The 16,842-nt window shown below is 36.2% G+C and overlaps 1 protein-coding gene across 3 annotated transcripts in view; it reads right to left on the minus strand.

Annotated features, from left to right (window-relative positions):
- LOC132193354 (hemicentin-1) overlaps positions 1 to 16,842 on the minus strand; it is a 186,111-nt gene that overhangs the window by 38,564 nt on the left and 130,705 nt on the right. For all 3 annotated transcript variants that reach the window (XM_059613974.1, XM_059613971.1, XM_059613972.1), the window contains exon 3: positions 5,977 to 6,185. In XM_059613974.1, the coding sequence (XP_059469957.1) occupies positions 5,977 to 6,185 (209 nt within the window). The remainder of the gene's footprint in view (positions 1 to 5,976; positions 6,186 to 16,842) is intronic.

Here is a 16,842-nt window from a genome sequence, read left to right on the forward strand (position 1 = left end):
TGCTCATGAATTTGATAACTTAAAAGATAGTATGACTGCAATCTAAATCTCGATTCCAAATTCTACAATCTAAATTACAGAGATAAATTAAACAGATGGTGTAGAATTGACGATTGATCGTCAAAATTGTTTTGCCCAAAACATTTGAAATTTGAGGGAAGCAAGAGGTTTTCAGTCTTGGATTTTGGCTTTTTTTTAATTAAAGAAGTAAAAAATTGAAATAATTGAGATTAAACTTTAAATTGAATAATTAAAATAACTTACAGGCTTCATATATGACATAAACAAAATAAAATAAATGAAGCAGCTGAATGCAAATTACCGAACAGTTTGAAAGCGGATAATTTCAATTTTTGATCGCAATCTCTCTCGACACGACAAAATAATGAAACTGGATATTACATTGGAAGAGATTGACAGGTCAAATTAATTTAAAGTACTTATTGATTATTTTCTGCTCCGTCATTGACATTAAGTATTTTTTAGCTCTATCTGAGTGTTCATTTCCTTTTCTGTTATCGTCTCGTTTCTTCGCTTCACATTCTTGGAAACGTGCACGGTTGACATCTTTTGTCTAGCATTCTCCCTAGTCAAAGACCGTGTTTTCAAAGGTCAACTTCTTCTTATGTCGGGGAATAAAAAAAAGGTGCGAGCCAAGTTGGTGCGGGCGAAAACAGCGGGGCTCTGATATGGGTCGCGTTTGTGCCGGCGTGCGATCGATAAGCTGGCAAATGTTAAAGGGAATGATGTGCCCACACTTTGTTGAGGGTCATTTGCGACACAGAGCCCCGGCGGTTCATTATCACCCTCGCCGACCCGACCAACACCCGACCGACCTGCGAGCGAAATGCAGAGTAATTTGCGCGGGGGCGGCTATTGACATGCACGGCGAGGCGTCTCTTTTCAATTACCTGTCAAATGCGCCGCGTTTCTTTTTTGCATAATGGCGGGGAAAATAAATATCATTAAAAAAAGAAACGCGGATTTCTTATTATGCTAGCTTTTTTCAGCCCAAGTGTAAGAAACCAGGCTTTTCATGTCATTTAAGAGCTCCATTCAAACAAGTAAATTCTAAAATGGATAGCTTCAGCTGAATTTGAATAATTTCTTGATAATAAATAATGGAATGGTGCAGCAAGCACCATCGGTGGCCGCTGGAAGAAGTGCCGAGTTTACCCCGACATGAATTATAAAACAATTGTCTTATAGAATAATTTAACAAATTAAGAAATAGAGTCTAATGAAAACTAAAAAATATTGTTATAAAAAAAAAAACAATAATCGATGAGATTTAAAATACATTAGATTTTTTACATTGAATTATTACAATGTAAATAGGTTTAATGGCAAATTGGGTTCGTTTCTTTCGTCATTGCACTCATTTATACCGATCGCAATCGGTCAAGCGGAATTTAATATGACGAGGAGCAGAAAAAGTCCGCACTACTTTTCTCGCGTTCACTTGAAAAGATCCTCTTTCGCTCTGTCGTCTGACTAGCAGCGCCTCCTTCTTCAGAACGCCCCGAGCAACGAGTTGCAACTTGATTTTATCTGCACACAAATTAAGGTCACTTAAAACTTTGGCAATTATTTTACAGATAGGAAGAGTTTGTTGGATTCAAGTGCACTCGCTTCCCTCTGCGAAGGGAATCTTTTCAATCAGAATCCATTAAATTTCTACATTCAAAATTAGCGATAAAATTTCAGAAACAGAGAAAAAGGATTATCCTCCAGATCATAATAATGTGTATCAGTTTTTTAAATGAGTTTCATAATAAATATAATTTATTTGCTTTGAAATTTTCTTTCTAATCAACACGGATGATCTTTCAAAAGTAGAATAACCTTTCGTTATTCATTTAAGATATTTACAAACAATTTGCAAAAATGTTTCAAATAGAAATGGCTGTAAAATTTAAATAATTTTAAATATTTTAATTTTTAAATGACAAAAATAATTGTATCACAACGTTCCCTCAAAGTTTAAGTAGCCAAGACGAGTCCTTTGCAACATAAATGAGATCAAGAGCTGCCGTTGAAAAGTATAATTTCTATCATTCCATCTCTATCTGAGCTATGACGTTTTATAACACTTCATTCTTGCTCCAAGTAGAAATTGATTTCATGTGTATTTCCGGGAGCCGTTCTGCTTTCTAATTGTTTATTACAAATTATAAATAACTTTTGCATTACTTCATATTTTAATAGGGTACATAGAAAATTTATTTCCAAGGGGCTATGGAAATTTAAAATCCTGATTACAAGTGGCAATTTCCGAGAAACGTATTTTTTGCTCGCATAAAATCCGAGAACACGCAATGTCACTAAATTCGCAGTTACAAGAGTGTATTAATGCCACTCTCACTTTAAATCCGAGTGTGTGCAATAAACAAATTTCAAGAGTCGTTTTTCAAATGTGAATCACGTACTTGCGTCCGCCCCGTAATAATGTGTTCCTCATAATCCTCGGCCACGATTATTGTAATCAAGCAAAACAACTTTAGTGCGCTTGGAACAGCAAAAAATTTCCCACCGAACACGCGAATTAGTTTGCGGACCTCACGAGAACAAACGCAGCGTGCGTGAGTCTGAAAATAAAATGCCAAACAAGGCGGCACTTTGAAAACTGTGAGAGGCTTTAACATGCAAACTCGGCCAATCCACTTTTAATTGGAAAAAAATTTGCCTACTCATACTTTTGTATTTTTACGTTTCCAGTTTTAATTGGGCTGGATTCTCTTTTATACATATTCAAAAGTTATGCAACTGAACCAAGAAAAATTGATCCAATCATAGCAGAGCAGTTTAGTGAAAGATTCGAACTGCACAAGAGAAATAATTTACGAACGATGTATTTTACTTTTTTTTCTCGACGCTTAATAGTTTTTCTGCGCCTGAATTCAGTTTGCTGCAAGAAGTTTTTGTAACACATATGAGTTTAGAATTTATTACATTCAGCTTTAATTAAATAAAAACATTGGGAGTGATCCAAAAGCCTAATCTGATCAAATTTTTATAGACTTAGAGATTCCTTATTGGCTTAATTAAATTAATTTCAATTAAAAGGTAACAAAATTCTTTGCTAATTGTGGTGCCTTTTTTCGCTCACAAAAATTCATTCTCTGTCTTGAATGCTAATTTTTTTGACTAAAACCACAATAACAATATCTAAGAATGTTAAGTTCTTAGAAATTCATGGTTATTTTTTTTTTAAATATCCCAAAAGATTACACTGCAAATCTAAATAATTCAATTAGCCTCTGTCCAAAAAAAGCTCAACTATCAGGCTGGGCTGGTCTGTGCATCTCGTTTTGTGTGCTACACATTGAAAGAATTAAAATCTTATTAGCAGTAGAAAATTTTCCAAAATATAGGAATTATCTTATTTGAATTATTCTAATCATAAAGGCCGAAATGTTAACGGTTTACTTGCTAAAGCCGCTTATTTGACCCCAAGTCTGTTAAGGAACACACTAAACGGTTTGATCAAAGTTCTACCCTTAAAGCGACCCGCGCATTGCCACATTTGAAGAAAAGTCTTCGGCACCTGCAATTCCGCAGAGGGGCTTAGTTCGGAGTGGGCGCAAATTAATTAGTTGCAAAAGCCGCGGCTAATTATGCAAACGAGGTCTAATTCTGCGAAAGCCATCTGCGTTTTGCTCCCGGCGACTTTTTGCGCCGCCCAAGACTGGTCGTTCATTTTAATTGGGGGCTCACGAAAATGCTCGGCGTGTGTTCTACGTCCCCCCCCCCCCCCACCCCGCCGTGGCACCAAAACGAGTGCAAATTATACATACAAATAATAATACTCGGTGACTTTGGCGGCCGCGTCGCCGCCGCCCCGAGCTTAATGTAATTAGTGCTGCTAATGAGCTGTTATACACAAGGCATAAAAAGATCACAACTCGACGCTGCGCCGTCTAAAAAACCGTTCATTAAGCCTAACTTGATAATGCGTCCCCGCCATAATGAAGGTCTCTCTCTCTTTCTCGACCCTGCGTGTGCCTAATTTTAGTGGCGCTGCAAAATTCAAAGGCGCTAAGGGCTTCATTGAGCTCGGCCTGCGTATTCATTAAGTGCGCGCGCCTTATATTTTTGCCGAATAACTTTAGCCCCCTCTCGAGACCGCAAGGGTGGCCCTCACAGATTTGTGGTCCGAGTGACTTCTCCCCAACATAGTGAGACAGCAGGAAAATATGCTGAATTCATCTTGGGTTGTCAATATTAAATAAAAACTGAATTAAATGTAAAAAAAATCCCACGACACTCATTTAGTTTCAAGGCAATTCCAAACTAGAAAGAAATTGATGAATATTTTATATTTTTATATTTTTAAATTTAATTTAATTAATCAATTATATTTTTGTAGTAGAAGTTCACGATAATCAATTATAGATTAAATAAACTAATAAACGTCCGGCCTTGTGATGAAAACATCTAAGCTTGGAACACAACGTAAAATATGATATTGTAAATAATTGCATGAAGAGCTAATTATAACTTGTTTATAATTGATTATAAATAAGTAATTGAATATTAAAAAAAATGAAGTTCTCAAAACATGACACAAAGCAAGTAATGCGAGTATCTAAGATTTTAGGCAACTACATAAGCCTAAATTTAAAACTTTATTTTTTAGAAGTGATGTGTGCCATATTTCAATGTTCCCTAAACGACGATCAAGAGCAATTTAGCATGAATCACAGCTGGAATTGAGAGCATCTATAATTGTAACTGTTAAAAGGAACTTTTTACTTAACATTTTTTAGTCCCAGGTTCATAAGGTTTGAATTTTTTTATACGAGAATTTTACAAAAAGAAAGCGATTGCCTTATTTAAATGGAATCTATTTTTCAACTTTTAGTCCCAGGTTCACACAGAGACACCTTAAATGCCATTTCATCAGATAAATGCAACAAGATGTTGTCATCTTATTATAAAAATAATAGATTGTATTTAGATTGTTCCAAATCCCACCTAAATTCGGAGTCTCAAATCATTCTTCATTCCAAGTACGCTCTCTGCAAGTAGAGATAAAACAGCTCGGGTTGCGGGTTTGCGGCGCAGAAAGACGAGATCTCGTCGTCATCTGTCTCAGTATTAATGCGGTTGCCGAGAGCCCTAAGGGTGTGTGCAACTAATGCCCGCCGTGCAACATTGTTTGGGCTTTGCCCGTTTCCTCCTCCATATCTCGCAGCGGGAAAACATGGGAATGCTTTCTTTCTTACACGTCGTGCTATTATTTCGCGTGTACCAGAGGTGAAATTACACGCTGCACATCAAGACATATAATGGGCCCTTAGATCCTCGTGTGGAGGTGGTATTTCTCGAAAAAGACAAATTAGAGCCGGGGTGAAAGTGAACTATTTGTTTCGGGGCGACGCGAGAGGTGTCACAGAAACGCACCTTGGGAAATCAGCGTTATGGGGACGGCTGCGGTGGCCACATTTGAAGATGAGAACTCGCCGGTTAAATTTCCAGCAAGCAACTCCAGTGACAAGATTAATGCTCTCGAGTAATGTGAGCAAGTAGAATTAATGAAACGCGAAAATTTCTTAACAGAAAAAATCTTATACTTCTCTGAAAATAACTAAATTCTTCTATATACCATTAAGTTCCGCAGAACAGTCAGAATTCAAAGTTTTTGCCAAACTTTTCAGGTTTCATTTCCCACTTAGTTGAAAATTATATTTAATGATACCTCATCAGGAATTATAGATCAAAATACTGCATTCTTACGGTAAATAATAAAATTATAATTTAAATAATTATAAACACTTATTATAAACAAGAAAGGAAAAAGCTAAATAATTCTCTTTAAAAATAAAATATTTTTAAAGTTAAAATACTTTATCTTTTTCCTAAACCGTCAAAGACAATTTGGGACGAAATGTAAAATGCATAATGCTTAATTCATATTTTAAATTTAATTTTGTCTGCCTATTTTTGTATAAAAAAAATTTGAAGTTTACTCACCGATGACTGTGAGGTTGATTTTGACGTTCCTCGTAGGCGAATTCCTGAAATCGACTCTGCATCTGTAGACGCCTTCGTCCTCGACCAGGAGACCTTCCACTTGCAGCACGGCAGGAGTGGTCTCGGTCTGAAAACGTGCTCGCGGCCCAAACACGTTCGGCGACGACCACAGCTTTGCGTTTCCAACCTTCCTCCCTCGCAAGTCGTAGCTGCAACAAAAGAAGAAAAGTTTTATTTCCAATGTACATATTCAAGAATGCATTAAAAAATACAAGTTAAGCATTCAAATCAGGAACGGCACAAAATTATGCAACAGGCTTTGCTTCGAGTAGTTCAAGTTGCATAAGTTGATTTCAGTTTGTCGAGCTTCAGGCTTTTTTTTACAATAATTATACTAATTACAAAGTTACTCATACTAACTAATAAATTATATATGTAGTATAATTAGCGATTTGCTTGGCCTGAAATCAGTTTTTGTTCATTAATTCTGTATCGAATAGACATCTATTTTTTTACGTTCAGAATAAATCTACTGAAAACCATGATTTGCATAAGAAATTGACAAAAATGCTAAAATATTATTGGATTTTAACAGACGATGATGTCCAACTTGAAAATCTCTAGTGTCATTTAATTTTTAACTAAATATTTTAAACAGTTTTTTTAACTCCCGTTTGTTTAGCTAGATGCATTTTATTAAATATTTAATTTTTATTTTACTCTGAAACGCAAATAATGTTTTTTTTTATTCAACAATATATCAGATGATGCTGTTATTAAACAAGGAAAATTTAATTCCTTAATACCGGTCCTTTCAGATTGCCAGGCCAACCATAATTTTGCATAAGCTTGTGTGGGCAACTTTTGGCAGACTTAAGCCTCTCACTTAAGTACATAAATCAAGGGACTGAGCATTTTGATTATATCGGAAGGTTTAAATTTGTAGAGGGACAGAGAGAGATTCCCATACATCTTTTCTGAGGGGGTCAACTGATCAAATCATACAAAGTTGTGTGTGGCTCAGGTGTTTCCCCGGGGCAATTTCCCCAAATGTGGCACTCGGTCCGCTCACTCGGGAATGACAGTCTGCGGTCCGTTGCAACCCTCTCTGCCGGATTAATGAAGCGCGAGCCCCGGCTTGCTACACGGATAGTCCGTCTACAGCTCAAGACTGCAAACACTCGAGCCGCTTTCAAGACTGACGAGCTTCTGTGTTGTTATTGTGTGTTTTGTTTGAAGAGAACACGCCGCCGCCGCTGCACCTTTGGGGAAAAATGGAGAGTGAATTTATTTTTTGTGGAGCAGCGAGTGAGCATGTCTTGAGTCTTTTTTCTGCCGCCGCCGGTGTCAAGTATCCATCTGACGAGCGCAATATTGCCGCCGCGCTTTTGACGTTGTTTGTCTTGCACACCAAGTGAAATCGTGCTTTTTGCTTTACTTGCGAAAACACAACAATTTTTTTATGCCCAAGTAACCAGTTTTTAAGTTGCACTGAAAGAATTTTAAAACAAAATGCTACATTTATATTTTACATTCAATTTAATGGAAATTTGAAGAGCAAAAATATTTAGCTAGCAATAAAATTTTTTGTTTATAAATTGAAATAAAAAATATGGATAAAAGCCATAAGAATAGCTGCAGAAAAGTATGCTAAATCCTTTTTACTTTGTATTTGGTTTGCTATCGATGATTTCGTCAATATTATTTAAGCACGGATTGAGTTTAATTGAAAGAAATTGACATTTCCGCACTGTAATTGAATTATTATTTAGCTTCTCAAAAATTAATTGCTTTTAAAATTGTTATACTTCTATTATAATTTTATTTTCTGGTCTTTGTAACAATGCCACAATTAATTTAGACAAATTTAGTAACTTCATTTTGTGCCTTTTAGAACCAAAAATTTTAAATAATATCTTCTACTTTGTTCATAATAATATAAATAAGTATAAGAAAATCAGGTGAGTTTGGTATTTAAAAATGAGAACGCGGCTGAAGGGAATTAAAAATAAAAACTCGTTTGTGTTTTCTGCGCCACCAAAAATGGGCAATGTCTGTCAAAAAATTGTAATATGAATAAAAAAAAGATGGTAATGAATCAAAATATTGACATGCCGAAATTTTTAATATAATCCTTGATGACAAATTTGCTGATGACAATTTTACAAACTCCATTTTTAGAATAATCAAATCAAATCTTTAACCAAAATAAGCTTGAAAATCCCTATTTCTATCAATAATTGCTTAAATCTCTTGCTTTTTTTTAAAAAAAGATTTAAGTATTGCAATTGATTTTAATTTTGAAGTACATCTAACTTTATATTGAGCACAGGCTCTCTATCACTTAACTTGCTGATGTTAAGCATAATCTCTTGCTCAAAATATTAAATTAAATACCACGAGAACGCTCCCCTCATTTCAAAACACCAATTTTCATTTCCAGCAAAGTATAATTTTAGGCCAGCGTTCGCCAAACAGGCAACGAGGGTGCAGCGCAGCACACGTTTTTCGTTTCACATCATCCCATCCAGCTGAAACAAAAAGGCACCGGTCGACGACGGACCAGAGAGCTGCAATTTACATTTTTCAGCTCATCAACCCGGAACAAATTAAATTCCCCCTCATCGGCGGCGGCAACTTTGATGAATGATTCATCACAAAGACGCAACCCTTCGTGGGCCGGCCAAAAATCACCCCGCTCTAATGCGCAAAAAGCACAAGCTCTACTCTTTTTGCCGGCCTTTGTACTAACGACAAGCGTAATATGTGGCGAGCAGATAAGACAATTACACGTGTTGGGTGCGCCCGTGATATATTGGCCATGCGTGACTCGCGCATCTCTTTGTTCCGACGGCAAAAATCGAAACATGTATTCGTATATTTACAACGTTTCCGCCTCAATGGCTGCGCAAATCGATGCTCTTTTCTGTATCAACGCACTTTTCTCCGCGTTTTTGTTTTTCTTCATTCACCGAATGACGAAAATGCGCGGGCGTATCAGCTTCGTGAATGGGTCTCGACAGCACAATAAACAGATATGATGTACATTGAGGGCGGTTTTTGTTATCGATCTCGGCCCATTGTGAATTCGAGACTGTTTTCAAGCTGCCATGTTTAATCAATGTAAGAACTCGTCGACCATTTGCAGTGATTAAAGTTGCTAAAAGTATATTTAGAATTTTTATTCTCGTGGACGGATTAATCAGAACAAATAATATGAATTTAAAAAAAAATGTAATTGATAAATCAACCAATCTATTAGCTCTGCTGAATAATTTCCAGACAGTTTATGCAACAAAATATCATAATAGTTAAATTTATTTTCCGGAAATGTGCCAAAAGGCAAAAATAGTTTTTTTTTTTTTCAAATTTTCCGATCGATTTGATATCCAAGATTTTTTAGTTCGCAATTGCCTTAATGATGTGAATAACCAAAGTTTTTTTAATATTTTTTTTCATATAATAGAAATTTAGGATTTAGGCTCCAAATTTTGACGGCTGGACCTCACCAGAAGGGTAATTTTACCTTTTTTTTTTGCAAAATTTTACCCAAGAGGTAATTTATAAAGACTTTTTTTTTTACTTTTTCCAGTTATTTGTTTGCCTTTCCACAAACATTTTGGAACCCGTTTTCCGCCTGTCGTTTAACGTGTCGCTTCACGGCGGTGTGGGCATATCAAAACGCAATATGCCCGTTGCAGCTGATTTTCCAAAAGGATGAAAGGATTTTGCTCTCAAAATGGAAACCACGAGACGAGATTTGCCACTGCAAGTGTGCGCTGCACGTCAACTGCGAGCGAGATTGAGTGCCGAGGGTGTGTAATCTGCCGCGTGGCATTTGCATCTCATTTGAATGATCCGAACTTCTGGATTTCATGAAAATGTTGCTTCTTCCTACACTGAAAAGTGGGAGACACGTAAAGAAATTGTAACAAACAGAGTTATCGACCCTGTCACATTGAAATAGAAGGAAAAGGATTTAACATAAAATTTTAGAAAAAAAACATACATTTTAATGCCTTATCCAAGAATATTTTTTGAATTTACGAGTGAACTTTAAATTACAAATTGGAAAATTTTGCGCTTCTGTTAAGAGATAAAAGCAAAAAAGTTTCGTATTTTCCGCCAAAAGCATTATTATTTTGAAAAGCACCAATCATCAATTAACTCTTTGCAGTGAGATTTTTGTATCTATCCTCATTTTTATTTCAACCATTTAATTTTGTGTTTCCTTATTATTTATTTCATCATTACTGGATACGGAGATTAAAAGAGATTTTGGTATTAAAAAAAAAATCAAGTGGTTTAATATCTGAAGCTATTATATGATTTGTGCCAATTATTTCTCTTCTCGAGCAGCTGCAATTGGAACTCGAACGTTTACAAACAAAGCGATGACGAGCAGAATGTGTTTTCGCCTTGGTCTCTTAAGCTCGTCATCAACTCTTGACAACACGAGAACAAAGGCGAGGGGCTCAAGGAAAAGACAGAACGCGCTGCCAATAACTATAAATTAGGTCCGACCGTCATCTGCGCTCCTTTATCACACATCAAAAACCATCAAGGCGCACTTTAAGAACACACAAACTGCAAAAGTTATAACGAGCCCTGCTGCGACTCAGGTGCTCGCGAGGAAACAATAATGAGACAGCGTCGCAAATAGATTGCTAACAACCTGGTGTTGAGGCTTGATGGGTATCGATCAGTTTAGCGCGCGAGAACCGCTTCCTCCCTCACTCGGCCTCAACTCAGCCTTTGAAACGCTTCAATTCACGCGCCGGTGGAAATAAAAACGCTTCCCGGAACTGCATCCAATCACTCTGTCATTGAAGGAGAGAAAATAGAAAAAGCCTACCTCGTAACCTACGTTCTATACTTGTCAGTTTTGAAGCGAGGGACACTTTTCCGCAATGTGGAATAACCAAATGTGGTAATATGAATAGAATTCACTCGGAGTCGGGTTTTCCAGGTAATTTTGAAATTGCTCTAAGGTTTAATTAAAAAAGGGTCTTTGATAACAGCCATAGAAAAGAGATTGGAAAATGCCATTTGATTAATGAAATTATGATGCGCTAGCATTGAATATTATTATAATTTAAAATACTAATACAGAAAACGTTCAGGGATGAAAATTACTTTTCCCCCCGTTTAAATATGAAGTATATTGGAGAGGCGCACGGATTGGGATCAAATAAAGTTTTATTTCAAATTAATGATTTTTATGTGAGCTTGGTAAATTTAAATTTCTTTGCTTGTTTTCTGCGTATTTTTCTTCTCACAAATTATATTTTGTAAACAAAGTTCTAAGTTCATATAAATACATTTAATAATTCTAATACCTGTTTTTTAATCAGTCCAGGATCATCTTTCACGCGACAAACAGAAATTGTTACAATTTATAAACAAAATTTCTAATTTTTCACATAAGTTTTAAATAATTACTGCAGGAATAAAAAAATTACGTTAACCACAGTAAGTAAAAAAAGTATTGTGGATTGTTTGTACAAAACGTCAAAACTGGCTTTTGCAGAGATGCTGGGCAGTTGGCGAATTATCGTTGGCAAATTAAAGTTGGTGTGTGTCTGGAAATATGAGCGCGGTCTGGATCGTTCGCAGGGGTGTATGTTTGTAGTGGAACAACATGTGTTTGCGCAGTAACCAACAATAGAGCTATAGGCGTGTGTTTGCTGTGTGCAGGAGCCGCTGGCCAGAATCCCAAGTGCACGTACCTAGAGGTGTATGAAGTACACAGGCTCCATCGACGAAGCCCTCTTGAAAGAGCCACAAAGGTCATTGGTAAGCATTGCGGTAATGGCGCAATAAAAGCAATAACTCGCGGTATTATGGCTCGGCGTATTCCCGAGTGGAACAGCAAACATGTGGCGAATATTTCACCGACTCGCTGGCTCGGCCAATATTTGCATAATTTACTTTGTTGGTGTATTTTTAGATTAGAATAAAAATGAATTTTTCTTAACTGGAATTTTAGTTGGAAATCACCAGATAATGGATTTAATCAGGAATGAAGTCTCTAATGGTACTAATTATTTACCAAATATTATTATTAATTCTGTAGAAGTAAAATCAAAATATTCTAATTAAATTGTTATCGGAAATTTATGATTTAAAAAAGGCAAAATACTTCAATTTAAATTACCATTTTCTGTTAAAAAACATTTCTTTGTGAAAAATTTCATCTATCAAAATTGAATTAGAAAAATTGAGCAAAAAATCGTCTGTTCAGAAATTAATATAACGGAGAGTAGTCCAAGAAATAGTTTATGGTCTCACATTATTTTTTATAAAAATGATCAAATTCGCATAAATCAATTTTCAGAATGAATTCTAGATGATTAAAAATTCAGTTTTAAATTTTGAATATGAGTTTTCACCATTCTGTAAAAATATTACATATTTCTGGGCTGTTATTCGGACCACTCGCACAAAAATGTTTCTTTTCATCGGAGAAGGAAGGCGCATGTATATTTATGAAAGACTTGCTTTCTGCTTCAATTAGCGCCGCGCCGGCTGAAAAGGCTGTGGGAGCGGCGCCATATGCTGGGCATCAATCATTTGATTATATATTCAATCGTTCCGTGCGCACACATTATCCACACTCCAACTGCTTTTCCCTGCTTTTTTTTCTTTTCTCCAGGCGATATTTCATTGGAAATTAATGCGACCCTTGTAAAGACGGATCGCCCTCCGGAAACTCATCGTGCACTACTTCTTTTCCTTCTCTTGTTTCAGAAATTGAATAAATACGCTAGGATAAAACTTTTCCAGCGTTTGCTCATCGACTGCACAAGCATCGTTTTGATCATGAAAGAGACAACGAACCCTTAAGCAAAGGCACACCCAGAGGGATATATATATTCATATTGCTCGCAGCTTCTGAGTTTATCTGAATATTTCTTGATTGTAATAAAAAGATTTAAATTAATGCATCACTAATACTTCATAATTTTCTTAATTGCATCACTTCAATTTTGAAGCAAACACACGATGCCAAAATGTTTACATTTGAAATTCTAGTCGCTATTTCTAACACTTTTTTTATATCGGATATGGGTTGATAACAATTTAAAATGCACATTACAGGAAGAAAATTATGAAAAAAAAGGAATCGTATAATTTTTTATTTATATTACACGGTTTTGAAGTAATTTAGCCAGAATTTTGTGTGTTTTCCGCACAGAAATAGTCCATTATAGTAAATTTTGGAATTGGGCTTTTTTGCTTCAAATTGCAGACTTGATATTTGATAATATATTACTGCTCCGACAGTGAGAAGCAACCAGAATAATGCTGTCAGGACATGCGCATTAATTGGTAAATTTCTAAGTCGACTAATTGTTAGTCTATTAAATGGCAATGTATTGAGTTGATATAAATATATTTTAAAAATCAGTGATCTTTTATTCAAATTTATTATGGTCTCAATTTGTTTTAAGGAGGAAGATAAATTAAAAAAAAAAAAAAGTATTTAGGTAAAAAAATATTTTATAAAAAAAATATTAATGGACTTTATTTCTCCATTAATGTATTATTGTTATAAAACAATTATTTAAAAATAGTTTTATACGCAAAGATTAAAAAATTAAAAAGCAAGTTAAATCTGTGTCTACATTTTCAACAATGCGCTGTTGTTGCAACAAAAGCTTTTTCGTCGTTTTGTCATTTTGTCCGTTGCGATTCAAACTTGAAACGTTTCATTGAAAATTCGCAATGAAAAAATCTCCCGAGTGGAACTTCAGGAGCGTCGGGCCCAAGTCGACGACCGAGGTTGAGGAACTGGAGCACGATGACCTCGTGGGCACTGTGGTGCGCACCGTCCGCGAGAGAGCCGTCATCGGCATCCCCGTTGAGAACGAGCCTCTGGACAGCGCCGAAATCGACAAACTTCTGGACGATTTCGCTCAGCAGAGCGTTTCGGACGACTCGACAAAGCAACCGAGACAGTCCGTCGGCGACCTGGACTATCAGATCAGACAAGAACGCGATGAGGCGGTGCAGGAAATCAGGTCCAGGGTGTCCAGGGAGGTGCATCAGTTTGAGTCGGCGAGGCAAAAACTACAGCAGTTGCTGCACCGCTCTAAGGAGGAGACCAAAGAGGAAAATTCTCCTGAAGAATATCAGCTGCAGATTTGCTCGAGGTGCAAAGACGTGGACTTGGAGGCGCTGATCGAAGACAACGCAGAGCTCAAGAAACGACTGGCCGAGTTCCAGAGGGACAAGGAGGAGGAGAAGTTCAAGTGCGTGTGCCAGATGAGAGGCAAAGTGGAGAAGATGAAGCAGGAGGAAAACGCGCTTCTCGAAACCATCGCACTCAAAATGGAACGTTTTGAGACTCTGAAAAAGCAGGGTAGGTGCATTTTTTTCTTATAGTCAAATGGTCAATGATTTCACACAATTTTATTTATTTATTACTTTTTTTGGACTTACATACACAAAATGCAATTGTTTCGACTTTTTTATTTTTTTTTAATTTTTAATTTTATTCGTTGTTTTAATAAAGTATTTTATTTCATTTTTTTTATGCAAGGTGCAGTCAAGTAAAATTAAAGAGAAAGTAAACAAATATTTTTTCAGATCATCAAGTGCACTTGCTGGTCGAGCAAACCAAAATGAAAATGTGCGAGAGGTATTCCGAGAGCAAAAAGATCAGCAATCTCTTGCAGGCAGCCGAGGAGGGCTTCAAGTTTAATTGCAAGCAGCTTCATGAACTGGAGGTAATTAGGATTTTAAGTGTCAAATAACTTAATATTTATTAACTAACAATGTGGTTCACAAATTTAGAAATTGACATCAATTATTAATACTTGTAGTAATTTGAAAAAAAATAGCTTATTGCAGCAAAATAATTGAATATTTTTTTTTTATCAATTTAGTGTATATTTAAATCAGATAAAATGAAAATTGAAATTCAGTGGCGAATCAATAGAGAAATTAATGTTTGCCAATTACTGAAAAAATTATTGTGATGCAGAATATATGGTGAACATAAATGCGATTTAATTTTATGTTTGTAACTTCGTTTGCTTTTGGTGCTTTTCCTAAATTTTGTTTTCAGCATAAATTTGGTAAATAATTTATTTGAATCAAGGTTTCCAAAAATTTAAAGTTTCTGCAAAGAAATTTCTTAATGCGGAAAATTTTACTATCTGCTACACGGCCTTTTTCCGTTAGATTGTAAAAAATTTAGCTTATTTTCTTAGTGATTCTTTTACATTATAATTAATAAGTTTTTTTTGTCCATTTAATAAATTTTTATTGAAATTTAAATTGCATGATGCGACCTAATTTTTTGATAGGATCAATACCAAAAAATAATAATCAGTGTTTAAAGAAGTTAAATTTTCATAATAAAGTAATAGTGCGAAGTTTATAAAATCATAATTAAACTGCGCCGTCATAAATTATTATTTCTGCTGCTTACTAGTAACCTCAAGTTCTTAATTCACCACGGTTCGCACCTCGTGTGCCCTTTTCTTGAACAGAAAAAAAATTTTGTGCAAGAGCTTAGCTTTTGAGGAGACTTTCGTAGAAATGAAGAAATTTTCCTCGATGAAAAATATTTACATTCTCCATTAATATACATTAAATACGTGTGAGTTTTTATAATTATAGAGCAGAATTACAATGTGCAGGCATGCATTTTTGAAAGAGTTTTTAATTAAGATGCAATTCTGCAGTCGGAGAGCAAGAGGTGTGCAGAGAAGGTGCATAAAATGCGCGACGAGGCTCGAACGGCGCTAACAAGGCAGACGGAGGCCGAGAAGCGGGTCAAGAGTCTGCACTCGCAGCTGACAAAATTGCAGAACGAGTGCCGCGATAAGGAGCAGGCGGTGCTCAAGCAGCGGAGCACGAGTGTGCAGCTGGACGACTCGGCTGTCAGGCTGCGGAGCGAGATTCAAAATTTAAAGGACGAGCTGCAAATGCTGGCGGAGTCGTTAAAATTTCATCGGCGCGAGGTCGAGGAGCGAAACAAGGAGCTGCAGGCATTAATTTTGGACGAGAAGCAGGCCGAGAAACAATTAGAGACGCAGAGGAGGGCCAGCGACGCCCAAAAGCAGGCCGTCGCCACCGAGGTCGAGCGCACCAAGACGCTCGAGCTCGTCGCCAACAACTACTTGCAGGTGCTTAAAAATTTACACTCGCAGTGCCGCTTCTTAGCGCCGCAATAATAATAAATAGTAATGCATTAGCTAATTAAAAAAGAGAGGGGCAAAGTTTCTGCCCCGGGGAGGGATTATTTTCAGCTCGGAGAAGAATATGAATGAATAAAATTTAATTTCAAAAAAGCTTGAGTTTTGTCAGAAGCAAAATCCGGCTTCCGAAATTGTTTGATGAGCTTTTTTAATTAAATATTTTGGTGATAAATTTGGCAAAAATAAAAAAAATATTAATTTTTAATTAATTAAAAATTATGACACGAAGCAAACACTAATTTTAATTGCACATTTTAGTAACTTGAAAAAAGTGGGAGTGAAATAGTTGTGCATGGTTTGGCTTAAAAATAAGGCAACCATAATTTTTTACAAGAATTTATTCATTTTAAAGTTATAAAAAAAGTTAAGAAGCGTGGCTATTAATGTATTGAATGTAATTAATAATTTACACTTTTATTGTTTTTTCCGGAGTGCCGGAATAGGGCCGAAAAGAACAAGGCCGAAAATGGCTGAGCGGAACAGGGCCGAAAAGGAATAGGGCCGAAAAGGAACAAGGCCGAAATACCGGTGCAAACAAACTAGGAAGAACCGATTTTTTTTTTGGGAAATCACCGCGATTACCGTGTTATGTCAACCCGCCATCCCAATAAGAAATGGAACGCCTCGGGTCTCAGGACACAAATTTTTTATCATC

Source organism: Neocloeon triangulifer, unplaced genomic scaffold (genome assembly GCF_031216515.1).
Source record: "Neocloeon triangulifer isolate White Clay Creek 2 clone unplaced genomic scaffold, ASM3121651v1 ptg000004l, whole genome shotgun sequence".
Lineage (NCBI taxonomy): Eukaryota > Metazoa > Arthropoda > Insecta > Ephemeroptera > Baetidae > Neocloeon > Neocloeon triangulifer.